At 36.1% G+C, this 27,705-nt stretch overlaps 1 protein-coding gene across 2 annotated transcripts in view; it reads left to right on the forward strand.

Annotated features, from left to right (window-relative positions):
- The window catches only part of IPO8 (importin 8), a 48,792-nt gene that overhangs the window by 6,594 nt on the left and 14,493 nt on the right, over positions 1–27,705 (forward strand). Inside the window, exons 2-21 of one of the 2 annotated variants that reach the window (XM_051784529.1) lie at positions 1,755–1,836; positions 3,946–4,102; positions 6,266–6,424; positions 7,385–7,541; positions 8,597–8,686; positions 9,468–9,562; positions 10,128–10,212; positions 12,706–12,840; positions 13,698–13,797; positions 15,467–15,543; positions 16,787–16,903; positions 19,169–19,258; positions 19,929–20,094; positions 20,672–20,832; positions 21,276–21,401; positions 22,048–22,114; positions 22,807–22,932; positions 23,425–23,522; positions 24,502–24,597; positions 26,026–26,246. In XM_051784529.1, the coding sequence (XP_051640489.1) occupies positions 1,755–1,836; positions 3,946–4,102; positions 6,266–6,424; positions 7,385–7,541; positions 8,597–8,686; positions 9,468–9,562; positions 10,128–10,212; positions 12,706–12,840; positions 13,698–13,797; positions 15,467–15,543; positions 16,787–16,903; positions 19,169–19,258; positions 19,929–20,094; positions 20,672–20,832; positions 21,276–21,401; positions 22,048–22,114; positions 22,807–22,932; positions 23,425–23,522; positions 24,502–24,597; positions 26,026–26,246 (2,405 nt within the window). The remainder of the gene's footprint in view (positions 1–1,754; positions 1,837–3,945; positions 4,103–6,265; positions 6,425–7,384; positions 7,542–8,596; positions 8,687–9,467; positions 9,563–10,127; positions 10,213–12,705; positions 12,841–13,697; positions 13,798–15,466; positions 15,544–16,786; positions 16,904–19,168; positions 19,259–19,928; positions 20,095–20,671; positions 20,833–21,275; positions 21,402–22,047; positions 22,115–22,806; positions 22,933–23,424; positions 23,523–24,501; positions 24,598–26,025; positions 26,247–27,705) is intronic. The other variant, XM_051784531.1, reaches the window with a different exon arrangement.

Genomic DNA, 27,705 nt, shown 5'->3' on the forward strand with positions numbered 1-27,705 from the left:
ACAAAAAGTTGCATTTCTAATTGGTGTGTTTATAGTAGTGAAAGCTGTGTGTAGATTGGATCTGAGAACAGCATATTGGCACTGTTGAGAACAGAAAGGACTGTTAAGAGTTCATACATATTTTTTGGTTTTCTGTGCTGCTGGGATTTCTCATGCTTTCCTTATCTCCCTGGGGGTTGGGTGTTGAGTGCTGGAGGATGATGCTGCAGCCTTATCAGAATGTTGCACAGATTCTGTCCAGATTCTGCCCACGCGTTCTGAAGGGCAAACTTTGCACTCCAGGATGCTCAATTAGAAGGTGATCTTTGGAATCCAGTATGCTTCAACCAGTTCAGCATGTCTGTAGATAAATGGAGTTCCTGTGCTGTCTGTTACAGCTTTACTTCATCTGGAGCATTTCTTATGGATAATTAAAGTTTATAGAGAAGGGAATTGCAGGAGAGTATGCTTTTGATTTTCCACTACTGCTTTTATCTTAGATGTCAGATTACTCTATAAACATCAAATGAGTCTGTGAGTGCAGAGTAGGTTAGAATTACACTGTCATTATAATGGATAAAATGAGGGCCAGAAAGTTAAGTGATTTGGTAAAATTATCGAATGATAGTGTCGCGATGCAGCTGGTACACTCAGGCATCATGAAAGGAATGCAATTTTACCTCATTATGGAAATGTTAGATCAAGGAACTGGGTACATGAGAGCAGAATCTACTTCTTATTTCACAGCTTCAAGTGAGGCAGATTTTATGGGAGGATGTAGTACACTTGAATACTTGTGCTTTAAAGCACAGCTCTGGAAACAACCACAGTATTGCCAGGCATAATCTAGTGGGAAGGAGACACTATAAAAGGTGAAGTACAGAAAGCTGCTGCCATCTAGCCCCAAGAAACATCTCTCTTTGAACATAAATCACATGGATCCAAGGGATGAAAGATCTGACCTGCTGGAACCTACTGATGTTGCCAAGGCTTAGTAGTAACTGCACCCTGCTGAGTCAGTGATTCCTCGCTGGGGGAGCCCTGGTGAATGGCAGCAGTATAATGCTATCAGAGTGTCACATCTTTTAAATCTGGCCTGCTTTGCTCAGAAGTTCAGTGAGCATTGTTTTCTCTTTGAAATTCTTCAGCTGCATGGCTGATGTAGTGTTTGAAAAGTTCCCAGGAAGGCTGTGGGTTTTGAAATGTTATCTGTCTACACTTGATTTTAATTGAAAATGTTTATTCCACTATCTCCCCAGTTTTTATTTAGATGCACTATACATCTAGTTCCTTAAAAAGATAGTTGTGTATGGCTAATGCAAATGCTGTTTATCCTTGAAAACAATTCTAAATGTTTTTTTTAATGTCTTCACTATTGGTGTTCTACCACAAACTGTTTTGCAAATAGATGGCATGTATTGATGAAGCACATCGATATCCATTTGACTTGCACAGCTAAGTTAAATGATTCAGAGAGATCTTTAGTGCTTCTCATTATGTATTCTCAGCATTATTTAAATATTCATTATCACTAATCTCTAATTGAGAAACTTGTCACATTACTTATTCCACCTATGTGCTGTTGCATGCTCGGCTTTTACAAGTAATTATTTGGACTATTGCAGATGTGGGTAAATCCAAGTGCTAAAACCTTTCATACTTCATGAGGAGAGTGGAAAAGCACTGCAAAACCCTTAGTTTGTATTTCTTATTCAGCATTTGCTAACACAGCCTTCTTTAAACGTAGTGACTTGCTTGTTTTGTATGTATTTCAGTCCTATAAGATCATCAATTTTGCTCCAAGTCTGCTGCAAATTATAGTATCTGACCAAGTTGAATTTCCAGTGCGTCAAGCAGGTGAGATAAATTCCTTGTTTCATTTTCTTTCAGTAGAAAGTCAGTCTGTTAGTAATTTCAATGGAGTATTGAGCTGTTGCAATGTAAGTCAGTTCAGGTTTGTTCTGAATGAGGAAATGAAAAGGACCTGTCTTTGCTTTTTCTTTCCTACGTGAGGGTCAGATAAAACTGTGAGTATAGGGTAGAGTCCAACTTTGGCTTCCCTGTGTTTGTAGTGATCCCTACTGGATTGCTGTGATACTGATATGAAAAGAGAATGATTTCTATTCAAAACTGAGCACTGAGAGAACCTCAGCTGTTCTTTCCCCTGGTGGTGAACAAGTAAGGATGCCAAGACAAGTGTGAATTTAAAAATAAAAAAGTATATCTTATCTGAATACATGTCTCTCTGTTTGAATCTCCTTTCCTGGAAAAACAAAAGTTTCTGAAAAATGGAAAAAAGCCCTTAGTTTCCTAGATCCTGGGTAGACACATAGGCTTAGGTGGTATCTGTGGTGTCTGCTTACAAAAGTAGATATGAAGGAAGGTCCCATCACTGATAAAAGACACATTTATACTCTGAGCATGTCTAGAAGGCTTGCCCAGTTGTGTGTGAGTTCAAATATGGTGATACAGTTAACTGTAGTTAACATTTATGTAAAATCAGATTTTAAATTCTCATAATCAATTTTAACTACTCCTACACAATATTTTTGACAGATACAGAGAAAATTCAGCTCTTTCAATAAATTATTAATACTGTTTTATTCACAGCTTTGTTTTTGTCCTATGGAACAGCATTTCCCATAGAAGCCCTGTTGGGTTTTTTTTGGTACAGATCCTATTAATTCCCTGGGTGTGTTGGGGTGTGCTGACATATGCTGTTTGTCATGCTGGCGTTTGTTTTTTCAAAGATAATCCAACTTTGAATGGCGTTGTTAAACCATTCTTTACTAAAGTTTGGTGCTTAATCTAAACTCCATAAGGTCATTTTTATAAATTAATCTCTCACTTCAGTATCATTTAGGAAAAAACCCAAGTATGTAGAATGTAATTTTATTGTTGTTGTTGTTGTTTTTGCAGAGCAGGGCTATAGAATAAAAAAGCACATTTAAATTACATTGGGAGGTCAACAGATTTCCTTGGGAATTTTTTAAAAACCAAAAACTTGTATGGACAAAGTAAATTAAAGTCTTGGGCTGGTCTTTCTGGACCTGTTTCTTGTCTGAATATTTTGGCACGTCATAGACAAAGAGCTGTTTTTCCTCTTACTCCTATAAAATATTTTACAAACTACATGTTTTCATACTTTGTAATTTGTCATCACCAAGAAAAATTATTGTACTCAAGGATGTCTTACTTATACTTTAAAACCCTAGCTAGTAATCAACCAAAATAGTGTACAGGGATAAGAGTTTATTAAGTACATTTCTTTAATGCCTCACACCGTATTTCCTATGTTTCCTAAAGAATGCCTACAGGCATTTTAGTACCGATGCATAAATGCTGCTTTGTTTTCTGTTGAAGATTAACTTTATTTTTCATGTTTTTCCATGTGAGACAGAAGGGAACAATTCTAAGGGATTATGGGAAATCCTAATAGTGAGATAAAGCTTAGGGAATTCACAACGAACGTTTCTGTCTGAATAGAAGGTAGGCCATGTGCCAGTTTGGTACTGGGCATTTCCCCAAACAGAGCGTCCCATCTGTGTGTGCAGCGATTTGTTTACGTGAGCCTTCCAAAACTTCACTTACTGAGCTTCAGGGGTTGTTTCAGGGATGAGTGAAAATACAGATAAGCAGATTTTTGTTTGCTTGTTTAGAACGATGGAGTATTATGTCCATATGGAAGACTGTTGTAATGAAGAACGTACCTTGACAGAAGCTGACAGAAATATCATCCTGTTCTGTTTTGGAACAGGCAGTTGAGCCTGATCTTGTGTGAAATCATGAAAAGAGTTTTTCTGACTCAGCTGTGCTTAGTGCCTATAATTGTTAAGAACTCGAGTGCTGGTTTTCAGTTGTCTTTTGAACTCTTTGTTCTGCTTTCAGCTGTACTACGTCTTGAACACTGAGTAATGTAAAAGTGCGTTAGAATTAAATTACTGTTTCCCTGATGTCTATTCTTAGCTGCCATTTACCTGAAGAACATGGTGACACAGTACTGGCCAGACCGTGAGCCACCTCCTGGAGAAGCAGTGTTTCCATTCAACATCCATGAAAATGATCGTCAGCAGATTCGTGATAACATTGTAGAAGGAATAATTCGTTCTCCTGACTTAGTGAGGTACCTTTCATTGCATAGAGATATTTCTCAGTCTGGATGTTAATGTGAGAATCTCAGTGTTTCGAGTACTTGTTTTGCAAAAGCAGTAATGATTAATTTAAACTTATTTATGTGCAATTTTTTTTCAGAAATGTGGTAACCTGGCTGAGAGCCTTGTGATGTGATTTATCCTCTTATGGTGTTTGTTCAAAGTGTCTTGTAACACTTGCTGTAGTGACAGCCTGCCTGTTTGGCTCATTGAGGGCAGATTGTGTACAGGGCTGTCTGCAATACAGAATTAACCATTCAGGGGAAGTACTGTTTCCTGTTTTCTGATAGCCCTTTTCTTAATTACTTCAGCAATTTTTATGTCTTCCCAGTATTTTAATATGTATTAGTGTTCTTGGTTTTAAGATGTTAAAAGAATGAAGAATTGCTGTTTGCTGGAAGAATAGTTAAGAATCACAAAACATACTACAATCTGTGGTTGTTCATCCCTCTAATTAAAGTGAGGCTGAAAGGATGGGATTAGGCTGTAGTGTATAGATGTTCATCTTTGAAAAACAGAAGAAAATCTTCCTTTACTCTCCTCCTAAATCTACCAGCTAGTGCCTGAAGATGTCTTTATTTTTCAGTAATTATATTGAGAAGAGGAATGATTGACTACAGATTGAAATTGGAGATAAGGCTTCAAAAAATAATGATACACCAGAATGAATTAGACTGCAGTAGCATTACTGTCACTGGAGGTCTTTATGAGTAGATTAGACAAACACCTGCCAGGAATGCTTAGGGTATAAATGGGCCTGCGCAGAGACGAGGAAATTAACTAAATCATCATTTCCAGTTCAGTTTTTCTAACATACTCTGACACAGAGTAGTATCTCCACTAAGAGATAGAGCTCCTTGCCAAGGTTGCACTACAAGGTAAGGAAGTGCTTGCTGTTTCTGTAATAATGAGTTAAAGGCATGTAGTTTCCCCTGCCATCCTGTCATAAATACCAAGGCTAAGTTTATCCAAAGGAACACAAAATAATGGAAGTTTGAAGACTCCTTCGTAAGCTGGCTCAGGCATCGTTTCCTAACTTGATATTTAAAATGCCCTGATGTTACAATGACAGCCTGCATCTAAAAGAACGGTTGAAAACCCTGGGACAATCACCAGGAATAAAGTACAGGGTTTTTAAATATTGGAAAAACTTGAAGATTTGTCAGTGGTTAAAAAAGTCAAAGGAACTCTACTGGAACTAGTCTGATATTTTAATACTGATATTTTTCATGGTTTGCTTGTAAGAATAAGGGGGGAGGAGGAACCAAATTGGCAACAAGCACAAACTCCAAAGGCTTGAGGGGGAAGGTAAGTTTGTACAGAGCTAAAAGGATCAGTAGGTGTAGGGCCCCATGTTCACCTACTCTGTAATAGTGGCTCCTGATGTAATGGACTGCAGGAGGATACCCAAGGAAAACTAAATGGAGCTGATAATAGAAAATATTTTTTAATTCATTAGCAGAGCCAAGAGTATTTCTTTACAGCTTCTAGTTCAGTGCTGCTCAGCTTTTTTAGTCACACCTCACTTCAATCAATTAACAATCCTGCTTGGCCTCACCATCATGAGTGGTATCTAAAAGTGTGTGGAAGGAGAGGAATGGTAAGATGTTTTTTACCTAACTGGCTCTGCCATATGCTTTGAAGGTTGAGAAAGTGCTGTTCTAGAATATCCCAGGAAGATCGTAATTTCTTGAGGAACCTGTGGCTTGGATCATAACACAGACCATTACTGTTTAATGCAAACATACAAATTTGTGTTTTTGTGGTTGCTTTCAGCCTCAGAAGCAAGTATAAACATTCATTTTTAAAGTACAAAGCTAGCTGGTTTCATGAGCAATTCATTCTTTTAAAATATTACCTGATACGTGTGGAATGGGAGGAGGGAGGGGGGAAAGTACCTAGAATGTTCTGAAATTAGTTTCTTCCTCAAAATTAAATCCCTTAAGATTTTATTCTCGTTTTTCTTCTGCCGCTTCCCAGAGCTCTTTCACTGCTGTCAAAATATGTATGATGCTTACGACATAATATGTGTATTGTGGCCAATAATCCATGGTTTGGGGTCTATCCTTTAATTGTAAACACTCTACCATGATCTTACTCGCTTATAATATATTTAATTTTCCCTCCTACCGTAGAGCCCAGCTGACCATGTGCCTCCGTGCTATCATTAAACATGACTTTCCTGGCCACTGGACAGCTGTGGTGGACAAGATAGGCTACTACCTGCAGTCTCCAAACAGTGGGAGTTGGCTTGGGAGCCTCCTGTGCCTGTATCAACTGGTGAAGACTTATGAGTAAGTTGATGTCCATCAGTAGGTGAGGAATTGGTGCTTTTAGTCTCAGTTGATTACTGAAAATGACTTTATTGAGAGCACTGGCAGTTCTTCAAAGAATTCAGATAGAAAATGGGAATTAATAATTATGCTTCCTTTCCTGCAAATAAATGAAAAATATTCATCATCTCTCTATCATCAGTGAGTTGAAAGCAGAGATGCCAGCAATAATCTGTATTAATTTACTGACATTTTTTTCTTGAGGCCACGTGCCTTTAATCTATGTGTGGAAAAACTCCATATGTTTATAACTTCTTTTGTTTGAGGAGTCCCCAGATGTTGGATATATGAATGCAAATTGTTTTCTGCTTTTATGTCATGAATAGAGTGTTGTCATTATCATATGTACAATTGTACGTGTGTCTCTTGCATATTGTTACCTGTACCATCCTCCTGATAGTCTAAATCCACAAAGTGTGAATTAGGAACAGCATAGTGAGCTTTCTCACTCACTTCTTTTGTAATTGCCTATTGTTAGAAATGTGTATAAGCCACACAAAAGGAATGTAAATAGAGAAAGACAATCTTTTCCAAACCAAGGAATTGTCTTTCCCTTCCTATGGCTGTTCACTCCTATTTGTTCAGCACCCAACTTGGGCTTGGCATTGGTATGAACGTCAGAGAAATTCAAGTCCCTGCTCCTGTGAGGTGATAATTCAGTAGTAAAGAACAGTAGGTCTTCCTCTCATTAGCTGCATTTGGATAAGGTAACATTTGTTGGTTTTCACTTCTCTGTTTATAGGTATTTATAGTGAATTTGCACAAATTGTTGAGATTGGGGCTAGAGAAGGGGAGAGTGAAGGAGGGACAGGTGGATGTTCTTTTTTTTTTTAGGGGACAGAAATTAAATTGCTGGTGGGGAATAGGCATTAGAATCTCCAGTGTGTAGATCCTGGACCAACATTTTTGTTTCCTTTGCAGATACAAAAAAGCAGAGGAGCGAGATCCTCTTATAGCAGCAATGCAAATTTTTTTGCCTCGGATTCAGCAGCAGATGATCCAGCTTCTGCCTGATAACTCCCATTACTCTGTACTGCTTCAGAAACAGATCTTAAAAATCTTCTATGCTCTTGTTCAGGTTGGCATCTGTGTAAAGGAAAAAGCAAAACTTTTACTTTGCTGGGCACAGTGACCCCTTTCAGTACACTCAGAGGTGGGATTGAATAAGAATAGCCATTTAGATGGGCAAAGTCATGTACAATAAACAGCTGTTATAGAAATACAATATTTATAGATTTTTCTACTTAAAAACTGGTCACATGATCTCCCAGATTAAATTTTAATGAGTGTAGGTAATTCTGCACATCCTATCTGTAATCTTACTGGAGAAATGTCCTATTTTTATAAAATTGCACATAACCTGATATGAACTGTATAGGTATCTACACTGTGTGATTGGCCTCTGAAAGTGTCAGTAATGGATATTGTGGTGTAATTGTCAAATACTGCACTTCAGTAGGTGGCATTTCTCATTATGTTCTGAAGATCAGATGGATGTTATTTATTGAAGGACATGCAATTTGGAGAGATGACTTTGGCTTTTACAGTGATGAGCTTGGTGAGGGAGTACTTTTAGGGAATCAGAAACAAAACCGTATCCTACATAAGGAGCAGCTGGAAAATTCTTACTGGGGGTTAAAAAGTTAAAATAATTTGTTATTATAGGGGAGGAGGTTTAAAAATATACCAGTATCCTGTTTTCTTCTGAATAACTTGCCTGAATGTTGTCACTTGCTTGGGTATTGTAGAGAAGTAAAGATTTATTAGATAGTAGCAAGGTAGTAATAAGGAGCACACTGGGTTTACTAAAATGCTATTGGTTTGCCCAAACCCCATAATACAGACACTGCTGGGTCCCTAAAAGGTAGCTGGGCTGTTGTGAAGAAGAGAAAGGAGCAAAAAGGATTGGCAAGTTCTCAGATCAAGGAACTTTCCTTAAATCGTGTCTGCTCAGAAATTCCTCTCTAAATTGTACCAAGAAGGATGCAATTAAAGTATTATTGATAGCTAACCTAATTAGTTTTAATTTTACTTAAAACCTCATCTTCCTCAGAATGTAACTACTGTAGAAAGAGCTACCTTTTACAGGGAAAAATAGTATTTCATACCTGTGGGGTTTTTTTCTTATTTCAGTATGCACTGCCACTCCAGTTGGTGAATAACCAGACTATGACTCAGTGGATGGAGATCTTCCGGACTATCATTGATAGAAATGTACCTCTGGTAAGTGTTTGCTTTATAAAGACCTCTGATACTTGTTGTGTTGCCATTTGAGGAGCAATCAGTGTGAGTATTTTCTAAGTGTTCTTTCTTTAAGATACTTTTTTGAGATTCTTGTCCTTAGAATAAGTCGTATTTCTGACAGAATTGCAAGCAAGGTCATGTAAGCTCTCAGAATTTCATTGTCTGAGATAGAGACACAATGAAAACTTAAATCTGGAGTATTTTGCAACTTTCCAAGTTTCTCTCAAACAAAAATCAAAAGCTCATCACAAACCCGTAATTTGTTCTTCATTTTATTTCATCCATGATTCATGTTTCCCAAAGAACGAGAAAAAATTAGTAATTAAATTCTTGTTTGTGTGTATACAGCATTAGCTGGCATTTCCTAAGTTTTCTAGAAAATTATTTTACAACCTTAACTTTCTTGTAACAGCTTTTGCATTAGTATGTGGTTAGAGTGTGTATATATTCGGAGTTAGTATCATACTTGATTTTTAAACCAGAGTGCATGTATTATTCAAGCATATCTGAGAGTTTTCAACTTTGAAATATGCATTATTTTGAAAATTAAAGCACAGGCATTGTGAAGGTATAGCACATATACGTTATATTGGCTAATTAAGGTAATTGGGAGGTCCTGAATGTTACATAATTGTTAACAGAACCAAAGCTTTAGTCGATACTGTGCCTTTACATTAGTTTACTCATCAAGGAATGTTTCAAGCATAGTTGATCTCAATAAATCACATTGCTAATTTAAAACAAGTGTATTTATTTGTAGGAGACTTTGCAAATTGATGAAGATGATAGACCGGAGCTGGTGTGGTGGAAGTGCAAGAAGTGGGCATTGCACATTGTAGCTCGTCTCTTTGAACGGTAACAAACTAACAAACCTATTAAAACCTTTGGGTTACAAACCTGTACCCTTACTTGCAGTGCAATTAGACAAGACAGTTTAATCAATTTAACAGCACATGGTCACTGAAGAGGTTTTCCTGCTGCTGTCCTTTGCCTTTCACTGGCACAGCCACTGTTCTGAGCTCTGAGTGAAATGATTTGACTCTCTAAGATGGCAAGAAACTCGCCTCACAGGAAAAGTAAATCGATCAATCAATCTATTTTACCATATCCAGCTACAAGTGTTTATATTTTCAAATATATAGGCAGGGGAAGATTTGAAAAGAAATCCATAAACATGTAAGTTACAAAACTTGTGACAAAAGGTCAGTGATACTTACTTGACTATAATATTGTACTTTATGATAATTTAAGAAAAGAAAAGGAAAGTGGGGCGTTGTAGGAGAAATGATGGCTTGGAAGGAACCTGTGGGAAAGGTTTCCTTTGCTGATGCAGGGTCCTCTGTGGTTTAGAAAGTACTGTGTTTTCCTGACACAGGGGACTTCTCACAGTGTAAATATCTGTGTCCTTTTCTTCCTAAAGGTATGGAAGTCCTGGAAATGTAACTAAAGAGTACTTTGAATTCTCAGACTTCTTTTTAAAAACCTACGCTGTGGGCATACAACAGGTAAGCACAGTTCATTTTATTAAGTGCATCATTTTGGCTGAAGAAATGTGTTACTTTTTAACAGTGCACTTGTATCAAAGTTCATTCATTAAACAAAACTGAAGAGAGTCAGGCAGGTTTTCCTTTTAGAGACTGAGAAGTTCTTTAGAACTTGGTGCCATTTAACTGAGGTATAATAACACAAATTTTCAGCAATTTGAAAACCTCTGCAGGAAAATTCTCAGGAAAGGTGAGTGTTGATGAAATGCTGTTATCATCATGAATAAACATTCTTGATATAGCTGAGAGAAGAACTTGATGCAGAGGTCTCACTTCATAGAACGGTGTATTTTTAGGCCAGTTTTTACTAAGTGCTTTTGCTGCAAACTACTTAGGCTTGGTAATCCAGTGATACTGTTTTATTTCAGGAAGATACAAGCAGATTAGAAGATTTCTGGAGAACAGCAATGAAAGTTATTTTATACCTGGAAAGCATATTATATGAAAATATACCATAAATTCACAGTTTCCAAGGAAATTATTTTTGTTGGGGAGTGCTAATTATTTGTGAGTAACATGGTGTGTGGAGACAGTTAAGTTCTGATGAAGTTGCATAGAAGAGAGGCAGTTCCTTGCAGAGTTTTCTGTGTTTCTCTACCAGCTCAACTGTGAGCTGGGACACCCTGGGAGCACAGGCATCCAGCATTTCCCTGGTTGTGGTAGAATGGCTACAGATGCTGGGTTCTTGAAAGCCTAAGAGTGCTGGCTCCCAAGCTCAGATGTTTTTGGCCCAGCTTCTGTTTGTCATTCAGCCTGCCATATGCTGGATGACTGGGAGCAGTAGTTCCCATGCCTTTGGCTCACTAAAGCTCTTGACTGTCCAGGCTTATGCGTTAGATATTCAAAACACACCCCTAAGAAGCCAAGAGCATGCAGAACACTCTCCTGCTAGGGATTTTCTTTGGTCTGTAAACCTCGAAAAACACCCAGGAATGCACTTTTTCAAGTGACAAGTGTTTGGATAATTCATATTTCCAGAATATGTGGCTCCTTAGCATGCTGCCAGATGAAATATCCTTGACATGGTATCTGCAGGCTTCTTACAGTTTAAATTTATGGTGTCTTTGATGCAGGGTGCCAGGCTGTTGTCACTTGAAGTCAAATTTAAACTAGATTTCAAAACACCAGGGTTGTCTGCAAAACAAAATTGCTTTTCTCCATCCAGTTTGACATCAGAATAGTTTATCCATTAGTAAGAACTAAGAAGAGGAATGGTTGTGGTAAGGCCGTGAATTTAATGAAAAGGGAAAGAGCCTGATATCTATTCTAAATTCCCTGCAGTGTCACTCCTGAGCGGACAAGTGGACTCCCATGGGCAGTTATAATTTGAAATACCTAAAGTTTGTAAAGGTATTAAGCTGTCTTGCCGAAGGGACAGTTTAGCTTTCAAGATAAGTGGACTGGATGATCTGCACATTTCTTCAGTTTCTGGTTCTTAAATGGTGATTTGTCACATTTCCTTGCAGAGTTAGTAAGAATTCTGTTGTGAATATTACATTACTAAGCCTTCATTACTTATTCATCGGTTGTTAAGTGCTGACACTTTACTCGAGTCTGTATAAGATATAGACAATTCTTGTCCAAGAAGAGTGTCATATCAAAGACTTAAGGTCAGACTTAGTATTCCTAATGAGGAACTGTATGCAAAATAAAATTTATTAAAATGTTCTAAAGAATTATGAAGCAGAATTGTTCTGCTGGAACTAAGTGACTCAATATTTTGTTATGCATTGCCCTTGATTTTTATTGTTGTTCCTTTACATGCCAGTTCTTTACACCTACTAATAATTCATCTGCCATTAATGCAGATTAGTGGCTTTGAACCATGGGGTCTTCTTAGTAGAGCAGACTTTTATATTAAGGAAGCTTTATGTGATAGAGTTTGTAATAGCATGCTAGTTGATTCTGTCTGGTTGTATAGGTAACTGAAGTTAAGAGTTTTGCATCTTTTCTGATTCACAGATTTAGATGAACCTATTTTTCTTTCCTAATTCAGTATTTCTATTCTTATCACTGTTCTTCCAAAGTAATTTGTCTTCTTTAGGAGTCTGTCCTTAAATATGAACACAGACACCACTTAGCAGATATATAAGCCACCAGTTTGAAAATGTCACTGTGCCTTTTCCTTATCTATTCCAGATTTTGCTGAGGCCTCTGTAAACTGAGCCTCTGAATATTAAAATATATCTTTTGTTTATAATCACAATTGATCACATGGTAGGGCTAGTAGTAAAGGTGGACATGTACATAAATGTTTGCAGGATTAGAACCTTGATATTCAAATCATTTATGACTTTTGGGTCAAAGGCATAATAGTGATTTCTAACTCCAGAACCTCTGCTATAAAACTAATTTATCTGTTCATGTATATTCACTGAAGAGATGCACTGGATATCTATGCATGAGACAGAATTTTCAGTCTTAATTTAAAATATCAATTTGTCATTTCTTTAGGTTCTATTAAGAATCTTAGACCAGTACAGGCAAAAAGACTATGTTGCACCACGTGTTCTTCAGCAAACGTTAAATTATCTGAACCAAGGGGTTATTCACTCTGTAACATGGAAGCAAATGAAGCCACACATACAGGTCAGTGCATAAAAACCAGTCATAAACACTGCATGTCAGAGGGATTATTAAAAAAAAAAACCAAAACCAACTCCCCTACCCCCAGTTTTGCAGTTTTATACAAGGTTTTCTGAATCATTCGGCAACTGATTTGGAAAAAAAACAAACACATTCATGTAGAAATGCTTTTTTTTTTTCCAATATTACAACTACCTTTTATTGCAGGTACTGTTAACTCAATCAAAGATTCTGTTCCATAAGTTCTTTATTTTTATTTTTGAAGTCTACTAGACAGTCATAATGTTCTGCCTTTTATTAGTTGCTAATTGTCTATAGATTTGGGAAATTCAGATTTGATCATAGTGCAAAGATAGTGCACAAAGAAAACATTGACCCAAAGGAGCTGAAGTCTGTTTTAAGGATGTGTTTCATAAGTGAACTAAGAACAAATGTAAAGTGATTTCCTGCTCTTATTTTTTCATATCATAAGCTCCCCTGTTGTAGCTCATTAATTCCGTGACTGTTAAGAGAAAGAATTCTGAAATCTCTTCTCACGCTAAGTATTGCATTGGTAAGATCCTTCTGCAGAATGCAATGTTCTGCTGTTTATAGACTATGTCCTGAAGTATTATTTTGTGTGTGGTACTGTATTATTGTAAAGATAGATTATGTAATTACTGCTGCTGTCTGGGACTGTTGCAAAAGGAAATTACCTATAATACTGTAAGTTTGTTTCTGTTAGACAAAATAGAAGAGCACTGCTTAAAGGAATATTGCTTTTCAAAAAAGTAGGTAATAAAGTAGTGCATGGTGGAGGGAAGCTGTACTGGAGTTTGATTTTGTGTGTACTTATGTGTATTTGACTTTTCTAAAATTAGAGTATAACAGAAGAGGTGATATTCTCTCTAATGTGCTACAAAGATGAGGATGAAGAGCTCTGGCAAGAGGATCCATATGAATATATCCGCATGAAATTTGGTAATTTAGCATTTTTAGCATTTTCTTTAGGTATTTTTTCCTTTCCTCATAGCTGTAACTATAGTTCCAACCATCCACATGCCTGCTGTAATGGCTCTGTCTTCACCACCAGTGTCCTGAACAATAGGAAGAAGAAAACAAAAACAAAATCTCACCAATGTGTAGTTAAAAGCAGGTGGCAGATCAAGCGAGTTTGGACCATTTGGCTGGTAGCTTTAAATGATTCTCTCAACATTTGTTTCTTCTTCACATGTGCTTGGAGCAGCTCAAATAGACTGGCTTGCTCACTTGTTAATGCCAGTTTCAGAGTCCTGGATTGCAGATGTGCCAGCTGTCTGCAAGTCCTTGCAGCTCTCACTTTGACCAGAAGAGGCCTGACTTGCTCTTTGTCTATTGAAAATCGTCAATGCCTTCAGCATTTTTTTGCTAATTTTTATTAGTGGATTGTAAGATAATTAGATATATGTGTTCTTTCAAAAGACTCGGTGCAAAATCTTGGGAATATCACACAGAGCCATATTATGAATAATTACTTCTATTAAAAGAGTCATGTCATTGAAAAAGAGAAGGGTATTTTAAAAATGCAGCAATTCTAGCTGGAAAACTCCTGCAAGCCAGGCACCAGAGAGATATATATGTAGCATTTGGGAATTTTTAATTAGTTGATTTGGGATTAGCATATGTGGAAACAGTTTAAATATTCATAGAATAATTAAAAAAGCTTGGAGAGTTGTTATGCAACAAATTAATTACAATATAACATTGATCACGGGGGTACAAATACATTACTGATTTTTGGTGTGTGAATTCAGTTCTTTCTGTGCAAAGAGTGAATCTTATTTTTATACATAGCTGAGGAAGTTAAATGCAGATTTAAATTGTATCGTGGAAGGCAAAAAAACCCCCAAGTATCAAAGTACATTAAATGGAAAGTTAGTGAGGCACTTTTTGGCTTGAAACAAGAATTCCAGTAGTCTGGTAGCTTTTCTTAATGATGTTTTATCTTCAAGTGTTCAGGAAAAGTTATTGTGTAATTTTAGTCACATTTTAAGATTACATTTTTAGATCTTTTAGTTTAATTTGTGTAGGGATATTTGGATTAGAGTATGTTTGCAGCACAGATATCTTTTCCAAGATATAAATTGTATTTTCAGTATGATTAAAGGAGGTTTACTTGTAATGAATGAAGCTAAAAAGCTTCAACTTTCAGCAGATATAAAACTACCCCAGATCCAAGTAGTTTTACATACAAAAGGTTTCCCATGAGGTTTTAATAAAATCAAGCCAAAAATGTGTACATATGGTATACAGATGGTACTGGAATGTACTGTTGTTCTTTCTATAAGGGCTGTAATTAAAAAAAGAGACAGGATTTTTCATCCCTTATATACATGGTCTCAGAAGAGTTAATGAATAAATAACATATTCTTAATAAAGGGAATGATGAGTGGCAGTAGATTTGGAAGGCAATAAGTAAATACTTTTATAAGCTATGTGACATAAGCTTGGGTCTGACTCTAATTGTGAAGTGAAAGCAACCATGTCAATAGTTTTGAGGTTATATATTCACCTGAATTTGTAATATCTCAAAAACAAGATGGTCTATAAAAAATTCATTACTCAGAAAAGAAAATTTTTTTGTTATGCTTTTTCCCCTCCAATTTTTTAGATGTATTTGAGGATTATGCATCCACTACAACAGCAGCACAGAATCTCCTTTATACTGCTGCAAAGAAGAGAAAAGAGGTATGAAACTGGATACTTTCATTTATTTGGATTTTCCTTATAATGTTATTTTTCCCTTAAATTTGAAGATGCTACAAGAAGTTAGTCTTGAAAAATCTACTTGATAATACGTAATCAAATGTTTCCTGGCTGAATGCTATTAATTTTGGGAGAATTAAAATATGTGTGTATGTATTTAAATAAATGGATTCCTCTTGCAGCTTTAAAATTAATCTACCAGATACAAGCTGAGTTGAAATAGATGTACTGGAATAGATTTTTTCCCAAGTTTACAGACAGCTTCTGTCATGGCTGTTCTGAGCATCACAAACTGTACCAGGGGAAAAAGTGAACATGATCCTTATTAATTTTCACTGATGCTATTTAAAATCCTGTTGACAGCAATGAAATTAGCAAGAGTGAAACCCATTTCATGCATTTACTTTTTAATGAGGACATAACTGTTCTGTAGAACTTTCTATATTTACAGTGATCTATCTGTGCAAAAGTACCCAGGCAAGTCCTGGAAGGCACATGTCAGTTTGCTGTAGTGGCAGGTGTTTTTCTGGGTACTGTTTTAACATCCAGTAAACAGAGAGCTCCATTTCCATATGGGTTTTCAAAGAAGAACATAGTCTTATGTCAAGTAGAATATGACCTTTTACTTCTTTGCTATCAAAACAGTTCTTGCCCACTGACCTTCCTTCTCGTTTTCATGATTGGCATTGAGACCATCAAAATTTCGTAATCTGGGAAAAGGACATAATGGGCGTGGAAATTATATTCAACGGTTGGTTTTGCCAAGAAACCTTTGTAAGTCTAGTCAACTTCAGAAGCCACTGCCAAAATCAGTAGATCAAAATAAGTTTTGAGGTTTTAATCTGCTCTTCTTGAATATATTTATTTAATATATATGTGTGCGACAAGCCAGAAAAGAAGTTAAAGGAAAAAGAATGGGTTAGGTACAGTTTGAGCCTCTTGCTTTTTCATCGCCTTTTTTGATTTACCTCAGGACAATAACAAAAATACCTTATTTACTAGTAGTAATGTGAAATTTCAAGGAGATTAATTTTGACGAGTTTGACTAAAAAGATGAAAAAGAAGCCTTCTAAATTTTAACTGTGGAAAGATGCTACACACAGTACCTCACAGTTGCTTTGGCCAAGATAAAATTTATTAAGAATGTCATGTGAATTTTTTAACTTAAAAAATGCTATTGAAATAATTTGACAAAAAGAGGTTATGTGTTTTCTGTTCTGCATAGGTGTTACCAAAAATGATGGCATATTGCTACCAGATTCTGACAGAGCCAAACATTGATCCAAGGAAAAAAGATGGAGCTTTGCATGTTATAGGGTCCCTAGCAGATATTTTACTGAAGGTAGGTGGGTAAAGAAGTGAACAAGGTTGACAATTCTTACTATCAATAGTGATTTTAAAATAGAAGAGTCTTAGTTTTTAAAGTATGACTAGCCCTTAGCCATATTTATAAAATCTGTAGAGAGATTTCACTGTGCAATCAGAATATTAGGGTTTGTTTATTTAAAAATATTAACATTCTTTCCTGGGTTTTATATTCCCATTTTGTACACAGATTTTTGTTCTCAAGTTTTTCCAAAGCTCTATTTGCTATAGAACAGTCTCTTGGTCCTCTTCTGCTTTAGTAGTAAAATGGAAGTGTTAAAAAAGCAAACATGCATTCCATCAGTAACATTGCCTGTGATTCTTTATCCAATTCCCCAACAGCCTGCGCTGTTGTGGGCGTCTTCTGGTTCCAGAAAAAGGTTTACTTCACATGTTGCAGGAGTGTTTTGTCTAGCTTTCCAACTTTCTTACTCTGCAGTGTGTGGCTCTAAGTCTTGTTTCATCAGCCAGTTAGGAGTTCTGAAAATAACTGTGAAGAACACAGAGCCTTCCTCCATTTTTTTTTTTTTATAGTCACCTTCAGAATTTTGAGTGTTTTTCTGGAATCTGAATACAAATTTAATCCACACTGTTGCTCTCTAATTAACATGGATTACAGTTTCCCTTATGTTTTTGTAGATGGTGGAGTCCAAAGTAAACCCTTGTTCCATGTCAAAAGAACTGCCAAAAGTTTATCACTTTTAGCATGAGAATGGAGACTTCTTTTTAGAAGTAGTTTATTGTATTTTATGTGAGTTGTCTCTCTGTGCAGGATGTGTCTTCATATCACAAGCAACATCTTACCAACATTCACTGTCTGTTTTTTTACCAATGTACCAATCTATGATCTGATCTTAATTCCTGAAACATCAGTAACTTTTAAAGAATTTTTGTAGATTATGTTGGGTTGTAGATGCCCTCCCTCACACTGGAGCATAATAGTGAAAGAGGAAGATATTGTTTGTGTTATGAGGAGACTTTCATATTGACTGAGGGTTTCTAAATCTATTTGTCTCTTTCCTGAGGGAAAAAAGGTTATTCCAGTATTCTACTCCTATTTGAAATTTTCAGTCTTGGAACATGAGGCTATAATATACTTTATAAAAGTTTAATAATCTCCAAACACTGCAGACTCCGTTCAGATCTGAATTTCTTGTATTTGGAATTTGGCACATTGAAAAATTCCATCAGCTGTTTCTGCATAAAATATTGGATTCATAAATGTTTTCTGGCTGTTGAGTTGACTGAGATACAGGTTGTAAGGAGCTTGTAGACACAATGACCCTGCCTTGGCCACCTGGCTCTCCACACAACTTCACTTGAATGCACACAAACTTCTGACCTGTGTGCACAAGGGAGAATTCTTTCCCCTTCTCTCTGATTTTTCTCTGCTCAGTTCTTCATCCACCTCTGTGATGGTTTGGGGAATCAGTATGGGAAAAAATGATGTATACACTGGTGAAATAAAGTCTGATTCCCTAAGATACGTGTTGTATTGAATGTCCCATTTCACCCACCTCCTGTCTTAGTCAGTGAATCATTCCTTTAGGTGGTAACACCCCAACATTTATCTTTTCTAGTATTCCAGGGCTATAAGGAAAGTCCCAAATCTCCATGCTGGTAGTTCTAGCTCCCTGTGAATATCTTGGGATTTTCCAAGGTTGAAATAATGAAGGATAACTCATCAAATATCCTTCTCTAACTAAGGAGATTTTTGTCACAAAGGAATTATCTTTGCCCATTAATAAACATGAAAAAAGATGTTATTTTTTTGTTGTTGTAATGTGCAAAATAATTAGTTTTGATGCTTATAGTAACCGTAGGTCATTTGAAAACTCAGATCTGTTTCATATTAAGTTTATATTTATCTTCAGGTATGTATACACTCCTTTGTAGGAAGAATGGAAGTACTAGGTTATTTATCTTGAATAATTTTAAAGAAAAATCAGCTAGAATCAATTGCCTTAAATAAAATGAAAATTCCTGTTTACAGTATTGTAATGAATAATGTAGAGTTGAATATTATATATGTACAGTTCTTTTATTTATATGGCTTTGAACTTGCTATGCTTATGAGTTTGTCCTGTTCAAGGTATGAGATTCAGATCTCTGAGAGAGAATACCTTTATTATATAGACAAGTCATTTTATTTCCCATGGTTGATAGTTGAAATGAATTACTGGCTAGGATGAAGTATGTAAAAGGAATGGTCTCCAAAATTAATTTTTGCTTATACCAACAGAAGAGCGTTTTCAAGGACCAGATGGAGCTGATGTTACAGAATCATGTATTTCCCTTATTCATGTCTAACCTGGGGTACCTCAGAGCTAGAGTAAGTTCACCTCTTACATCAATTTTGGTATTTTCCGTGATTCCTTCCTTTGCAGTTTGATTTCATTCTGAATGTTAATGAAAGAAATAAAGCAAAGACATAGTAAAATTTAAAATAAAACTGTCTTACAGTATTTTTTCATCATTTTGATTTAAAAAATGATTTTTCAGTTAAATCAATTGATGGAAAGTCTGTGATATATTGTTGTTTACTTCTTAAATCGAACTTGAGAAATTGAGCAGTGATTGTGGCCATTTTTCATTAGCAGATCTTAGTAACTAAAGTTGTTGAATGCCTGTGAAAAATAGGTTGAATTTCCACAGAGTAGATAACGTAGTGTAGCTTGAAGAAAATCCTCAGGTGCTGATACCAGCCATAAACAGTTAATTTTCTTGAATTCTTTCTGATTTTTCCCCTAGAAGGACCAAAACTATGAACGCAAATTATGTACATGCTGAATTTATTGGAATTTGGGAAAGGATGACAAAGAACTGCTTGAGTTACAGTAACAGCAAAAACTGTTACATTTGATGTATGAATACCCTGTAATTAAGGGAGTAAAAAAGCAATACATGGAAACAGAGAGATAGATAGTGTTGATTTTGAATCACTTAAAAAAATGCTTAAATATTGCAATAGTCCCTAACTCGCTTTTCTTTTTGTCTTGCAGTCCTGTTGGGTACTTCATTCATTCAGTGCTTTGAAATTTCACAATGAGTTAAACTTGAGGAATGCAGTAGAGTTGACAAAGAAGAGCCTGATTGAAGATAAGGAAATGCCTGTCAAAGTAGAAGCAGCCATAGCCCTTCAGACCTTAATAAGCAACCAAGAACAAGGTATGTGACAGTGATTTATCAGCTGTATACACTGATTTATTGATTTTTTCTTTTTTTGTAGAGATGTGGAGGTTGGTGCAGATTTATCTAAACATTTCTACCATCTAAAGGCATATATTTAAGAACATTTCATCATGTTTAGACAGCTTCACTTGCTGATTGGTTACTGTGCACATCACAGAATTCTAAATTCTAGTTTTTACAGCAAGTCTATGCACAAAAGAAGTTAGAATCAGCATGTTTCTTTTAACGAAGTAAATATCACCTGTCTTTGTGTGTATGTTTAAGAATGAATGCTGCCTATGTATGAGGGCAAGTATTCCCTCAAAACTGGATTTTAGCTGTAGATGACATTTCGTTATTGTACAATTTATTTACTTTGTCTACTAGTTAAGAACTGTAAAAGTACCTTGGATATGTTTTTTGGCTTTTTTTATTTCTTTATTCAAATTAATTAAAATTCAAATTAAAAAAAATTATCTTGTTCAAGAGTAGTCAGTTACCTGGTAGTTTTGAGATACGGTGTATTTTTGTATATGGATAGTTGATTTCACCTGGTTTCAATTGGTTGTTTTAGCCAAGGAATATGTGAAGCCTTATGTGAGGCCAGTTATGCAGGAGCTCTTGCACATCATTAGAGAGACGGAGAATGATGATCTTACCAATGTAATCCAGAAGATGATCTGTGAGTACAGTCAGGAGGTGGCTACAATCGCTGTTGACATGACTCAACACCTGGTAAGAGACAATAGTCCAACAACAGTCCAGTCAGAAGCACGTGCCTAGTTTGGGAAACATTTAATGAACTTTGAAGTGCACACTGTTTAAAGTAATCTTTATAAGAGTCCACCTATAGTATTCACAGTATTTATGGTTTTCTTTACTCTGGGAAGCATCTTTAAAACCCATAGGTTTTTCAAAGATACTGAATTTTGTCACTGTTTTTAATGAGCCAAACTCTAACCATTTAACATTTTGAAAGACTTAACATAGACTTCTAAAAAAAAAAGAGATTTTAATTTTCTATGTTCCCCTTTCAGAAGTAAGGAGCATATTTTTCAGTACTGACAGCTCTTAGAGATAAGGCATTGGTGCTGTTGCATTTGCTGTCTTGGCTTTGCATGACAAATTAGAAATGTGAGTTTGCTCTTGAATGTCAAGCTGGTTGGTTTTGTTCACAGGCTGAAATATTTGGTAAAGTACTTCAGAGTGAGGAATATGAGGAAGTAGAGGACAAAACAGTTATGGCCATGGGCATCTTGCACACAATTGACACAATCCTGACAGTTGTGGAAGATCACAAGGAGGTGAGATTTTCTTTCATACTTTTCTCCTATTCCACATGCCTTTTGGTCATGGCAACAAACATTTCCATGTATGTTGCATCACTTGACATGAACGTGCATTTACTGTAACAGGAATCAATCTGTGACAAATTTGAATTTAAAACCCAGTTTACTTTTGTGATTTCTTCATTGTTTAGCTCTCAACTTCAAGGGGAATCTATATCCTGAGGGTAACATTCTTAGCACTTTTTTGGGTAAACACTCCTTCGGAATGTGCTGATTTTGGCTGGGGTAGAGTTAATTTTCCTCACAGTGGCTAGTTGTATTACAGACTGTTAAAATAGAGTTTAGGGAGAAATGTTTTGCCTAAGACTGGTTTTTTACAATGGTGACCCGTATTTGTAGGTGATTTCTTGGATAGTATTCCTAGGAATTGGTGTCCCAGTTGTGGTGCAGTGTAAGTTTACATTTCACATATTCACGAAAAAAGAGATTCTTTCTGCAGCAGTGAGATCTTACTTGATAATAATTGTGATTTTTGATGCAGCATTTAAAAAATTATAAAAGCCTTTTGTAAGAACTTCTCCAACTGAATTAGTCAAATACATTTATTAAATTGCTGTATTTCTAATTTTTTTTAATTAACTGCTTTATGTTTTTATTTCAGATCACTCAACAGCTTGAGAGCATTTGTTTACAGATCATTGGCCTTGTTTTGCAGAAACATGTTATAGGTATGTGTTAGAGATAATTTTTAGGAAAACCATGAAGAATTTTTTTTTATGTAAAAACATGTAGATTAATTATTGCTACCTTCCAGAACAGAATTTCATCTGTGTGTGTACTTCTTTAAAGAATAAAAAAGGCATTAATTTTCAGTTATAATTTGTTTCTCCTGATCTCCTCTTGTACATTAGTCAGCTTGTTTGTCGTGTTTTGGAGGTCAAACTCAAAAGCAGAAGATGCAGTTCTGATTATAGTTCTAGCTAGTTATCTTAAAGGACTATGTCTACAATTACATTGGTCTGTTATGGACATGACCTGCAATTAAATTACTGCTTTATCAGTACCCTGCACTAAAGAGTTACACAGTTTTGTAATAAGGCCTATAAGAAAAAACAAAGGCTGAGAAAATAAAATATTTTTCAGTAATTGGTTAAAAGCATTGTCTTTGATGTACTGGTGATATATTTTTTTGGTGTGTATTGATAGTGGAAAACTATGCATATTGCTGTAACTGTAGCCAACATGAGGCCTATCTGAAAGAGTCTTTTCCGACTTGTACTATTTTTCTGTGTATGATTTAGTTTCTAATTGCTGTATTCTAGTCATTATATGACTCAGGACTTGGTTTCAGATTTCAAGGTATTTGCAAGTTAAATTTATTTTTTAAAGCACTCTGCTTCAAATTGATTCTCTTTTACAGAGTTTTATGAAGAAATTCTCTCCTTGGCCTTCAGCTTAACATGCCAGATGATTTCACCTCAGATGTGGCAGCTTTTAGGTGTTCTGTATGAGGTTTTCCAACAGGATTGCTTTGAATACTTTGCAGGTACAATCCCTTCTGTTCTACTGATGTTTCCACTGTTTGAGAATTCATCTCCAAACCCCACCTTAATAAGGGTCGCTTCCATTTAGTGTCTTGGTTTAAAATGATCATGTATTTGAGTCATGCCCTGACCGTCTGTTGAGTGTGGGAGTTTAACAGGAGCATATTTAAGTAGGAGAAGCATGTTCAAATCTGTCAGTGTGATCAGTTATTGTAGGAGATCCTGAACTCAAAGAAAACTGAAATATCCAAAGTTAATGCGAAACTGCAAATTAATTAATTAAAATGTAGTCCTGTCCTAGTTCCTCTTCTGACAATGCACCCTGCGTGGTGCACTTTGTGAAGAATTCTAGAAAAGGCTTTTTCAGAGTTTGAATTTCCAGTGGTATCCAAGAATATAAGCCAGTGAATTCTGTTGTAGGACTACACCCTCACTGGTTAGCACTTGCAAGGATTCCTTTAACTTTTTTCTCTTTTGCTTTCCTTGTTCTGCAGATATGATGCCTCTCTTGCATAATTATGTGACCATTGACACTGATACTTTACTGTCTAACCCAAAACATTTAGAAATCATTTATACTATGTGTAAAAAGGTAAGGCTTCTAAATCTTACTGTTGTGCTTATCACTAGTACTTAACAAACAGTGACCTGAACATGCCAGGTGGTGGCCAGGCACTTCAGAACTAAGGGAATTTTGGTCTCAGCTCAGTTCTGAGCTGAGCACCTTCACACTTTTAAAGTGGCATGCTTTTAAAAAATTACATGCACAAATCTGTGTGGGAGAAAGTTGCTGTTCATCTTGACTCTCTTCTATGAACAGCTATTTTGGTAAGTAGAGGAATTAATGAAACCTGATTTCCTTGGGTTGTGTGTCTTGCAATTGGACTCCCTAGTTGTCAGCTAAGGTGTGAACTCACTTGAAGTTTTTCCTACACTTATCATGTTTCTCCTTTATACCGAGTCTCTCATGTATAATAAGGTATGAGATCATGCTGCAGTCCTTCTCTGATCTGGGGCATTATAGAGTGTTAGGCATCTAGCTACCTGCTGATTTTTAAGAAGCTTAGAGAATTTGAGTATGTTTGAGAATTCTGCTGCTTTGTCATGTTTTGATTGACACTGACCATGCTGTTGAGATGCACTGAGACAAAGCACTCAGTTTCACACGTGTGTGCCTGTACACAGAAGGATTGCATACATCTTGTTTTTAGTCAGAAACTAGCCTAGAAATAGGACTTCACTTCGCCAGGCTGTTGATCTGCCAGTGACTGTTAGAATTGAAGTGAAAAAATGGAAACAATGTGGGAAACATCAGTGATTCTTATAAGTAACATATATTTTTTAAAAAGAGAAAGTGAGGACATAGAAATAATATAACATTCTTAAAGAGCTGCAGCAATTTCTTCGACTTTTTAAAGTTCACCTTTAGCCACTTATCCTTGCTTATGTCCTGTGCATGAATAGATATGTATATGCTGTGTAGAGATTTTTTTGATGTATGCAGGTGCAGGAGGAGTTGCTGTCAGTGTTGTTGGTGATTAATACTGGTAAATTGTCATTCTGATTTTTAGGTACTAACAGGAGACGCAGGAGAAGATGCAGAGTGCCATGCAGCCAAACTCCTGGAAGTAATTGTTCTTCAATGCAAAGGACGGGGTATTGACCAGGTGATATATATTGAACAGGTTTTCTCTTTTACTGGTTCCAGTGATCCATCTATGGTTCCTGAGAAAAACAGTTGGAACTGGAGAATTTGAGGGAAATGTTAAGTGGAGAGAAATATGGAAATAAATAAATGAGCACATGAGAGTTTGTAAGGTTGTGGGTTTTGTTTTTGAGATGAGATATTAATGGGCATGACCAGAAAATAAATACAGACTGAATGATAAGGATATAGTATGTTGTTCAGGGTTGTCTTTTTTTTGCTTTCTACTAATAGAATTTCCCTTTTGATGCAAAACACACGTAATTAAAACCATTGTGACTGAGAGTTTAACTATACATACCCAACTACTGTTGTTTCTCCAAGCCATAGGAACTTTTTGATGTTTTAAATTACTTAGTGCATTGCGTTTGGAAATGCAGATTTTTTTCTCGTGGCTGGATTGCGATTGCAGGGAAAAACAGTAACAATTTTCTAGAGTTTCTTAGAACACCCTTTTAGATAGTAGTCTTTTTTCTGTTAGGGGCTAAATTCTGGGCTTTATGTAATGAGCCTAAATCACTTTGATGTATCATATTTGATGTTGCCACCAATGCAGTCCATGGACTTCGGTGATAAATTTTCAGTTAATTTTACTGAAACCAGTATAACTTTACTGATGTAAATCTGAAGTCATTGCAGATAAAAATGTTCCCTGAAAGTTTTTTCTTTCAAAGGAGATCTGGAAGAGTTTAAAGTGAATTCAATTCATTTGCATTGAAATAAGTGGGTGGTGGAAGGCTTCATTGAGCTGTACAACTCTGTGAATTGAAATGGTTGCACACTAAACTGAAACTCATAAACTGAAACTTTTATAATGCTTCCCAAATTTTTATTAAGTGTAAATCTGCACATTGAAATATATATGTGTTTAGTAGATATGTATTTCATTGTTTGGAAATTTGTGCATACTTGATTTTATCTGAATAAACTCACTCATTTCAAAACTTCTATAAGAAATCTAACATCACTTTTACATTATTTAGGAAAAACAGATTAGGTAATTTAGTTTTTAATGCCTGTTAGTTTTGAAATTGTTAGGAATCTTTATTTAAAGATTAGAATGTCTTCGAGTTCTTTTCTAAACCTTTTATACAGGCTAGAACAAATTCCACCAAATGGCCCCAAATATTCTCTTCTGTGCTCAGAATAACATTGCAGTTTTTAACTCAGAGAAGAGCTGATTTATAAGCATGTGATCAGAGGCTTAAAATGCTTTTATACTAGGAAGTGAATAGAATGTGTTCCTAGGTTATTATACCTGGATTTCAGTGAACTCTGGACATCAATTCTGATAAAAGTATTTTAAACTTTTGTATAATCTGGCAACAAGCATAATGACTGCTTTCTTTTTCTTTTTTTCCTTTTCTTTTCTTCTCCTTTTTCTGCCCAGTGTATTCCACTCTTTGTGGAGGCTGTGCTGGAGCGATTAACCAGAGGAGTTAAAACAAGTGAGCTCCGTACCATGTGTCTTCAAGTTGCCATAGCTGCACTCTATTACAATCCTGACCTACTTCTGCACACCTTGGAGAACATCAGATTTCCACACAATCCTGAGCCCATCACTGCACAGTTCATAAACCAGTGGATGAATGACACAGACTGTTTTTTTGGGCAAGTATTGAGGGTTTTTTCAGAGTATTCAGAGTTTACCAGCAGGATTTCAGCAGCGTGTTAACTTTTTATCTGAAACACTAAATACATATTTTCTGTTCTATATTTTGTAAATTATTTTTAACTACTCCTTTTAGTGTTAAAAAACCATTACTCTGCTCAGTGAATCCCACACTGATGTTGATCCCTGTGAGTTATGCATGATCTCCTTGCATATTTATCACTGTGCCATTGATATACTGGCTGTTTGACATACTCCTGAACTTAAACTGCATTCCAGCCTCCCTTGAACATGTGTGTGCACTGCACTAGTGTGCACTTGGGCAGGAGCTGAACATTTGTAAAGTAAATGAAGGGGAACAAAGCCTGTCATCACATAGCAAAGTGTGCACTTGATGCTGAGCGGAGGTGAAGTCCAGTGCTTGACACTTAATGGTTGCTTCTCAGCTGAGATATGGAGTCTGTGAGATTCAAATGCACTTAAGGACAAAGCAGAGTCAGAAGGAGTTAACAGCTACCTCTCACCTTCCTGCTTGGAGTTCTGTTTTGTTATTGGAGGCTGACATCTGACTGCAGGTGTATGGATAGGCTTAGAATGTGCCTTCTCTTCTATGTGCAAAGCCTATGCCAACAGACTAAATGAAGAGTGTGATAGGAGTCATGCCATGGATAAGCACAGGCAGCTCCTGACCCATAGATACATACCCTCTTTTAGGTTGTCATTCTTTTCCTACCTCTTTTTTATTGATACAATCTTGTCTCTCCAATTCTAAGCAAGTCTCCAGGGGACTTCTTATGAGATAGTTCCTCCACTCCCCAGTTGTCCAAGTAACTTTACTCCATACCAATTCTTACTTGAGTTAATCTTTCCTGAACAGAATTATATGCTGTCTTCATATGGCTGTATTATTGCCATAGGATTCATCTTGGATTTAGAACTGTGTGGTGCATTAGAGCAGTGCATTACCTTTTTTTATAACTGTAATAGAATAGTGACTTCCAAACAGTCAGTAACCAAGTGGTTTATATGGTTTTGTTCTCAGCGTGTCCTTTGTTGTATTTTTAAAACACATGTCAAATGTACATGGTAAAAGTTTTCCTCCCTCCTCTGTCCCAATTACACAGTTCAATGGGACAAAGAAAGCACAATAGTTTGTAGAATTGTAGCACAGACTTTCTCATTTCAGAGATTAATTCTGCACATTAATTCTGTCTGTTTTATTAGAGTGAAATCCACTTGGAGATAGAAAAGAAATTGCCTGCTTTGGTGTATACAGTCTTTCTGCAAATTCCCCATTTGTGTCTGTATTTGAAGGTGTCTCTTCTTGAAGAAAAAAAATTAAAAGTAGTAAATGAAACAGGGGAAAAGGCTCTTATTTGTTATGATAAAACTGGACCGTTCTTAGTATCACAAGCATTCTGACATCTTCTACCTGCTGTGTATACAAATCTCTACAGT

Source organism: Manacus candei, unplaced genomic scaffold, assembly GCF_025592945.1.
Source record: "Manacus candei isolate 608988 ecotype Guabito, Panama unplaced genomic scaffold, ASM2559294v1 h1tg000018l, whole genome shotgun sequence".
Taxonomy (NCBI): domain Eukaryota; kingdom Metazoa; phylum Chordata; class Aves; order Passeriformes; family Pipridae; genus Manacus; species Manacus candei.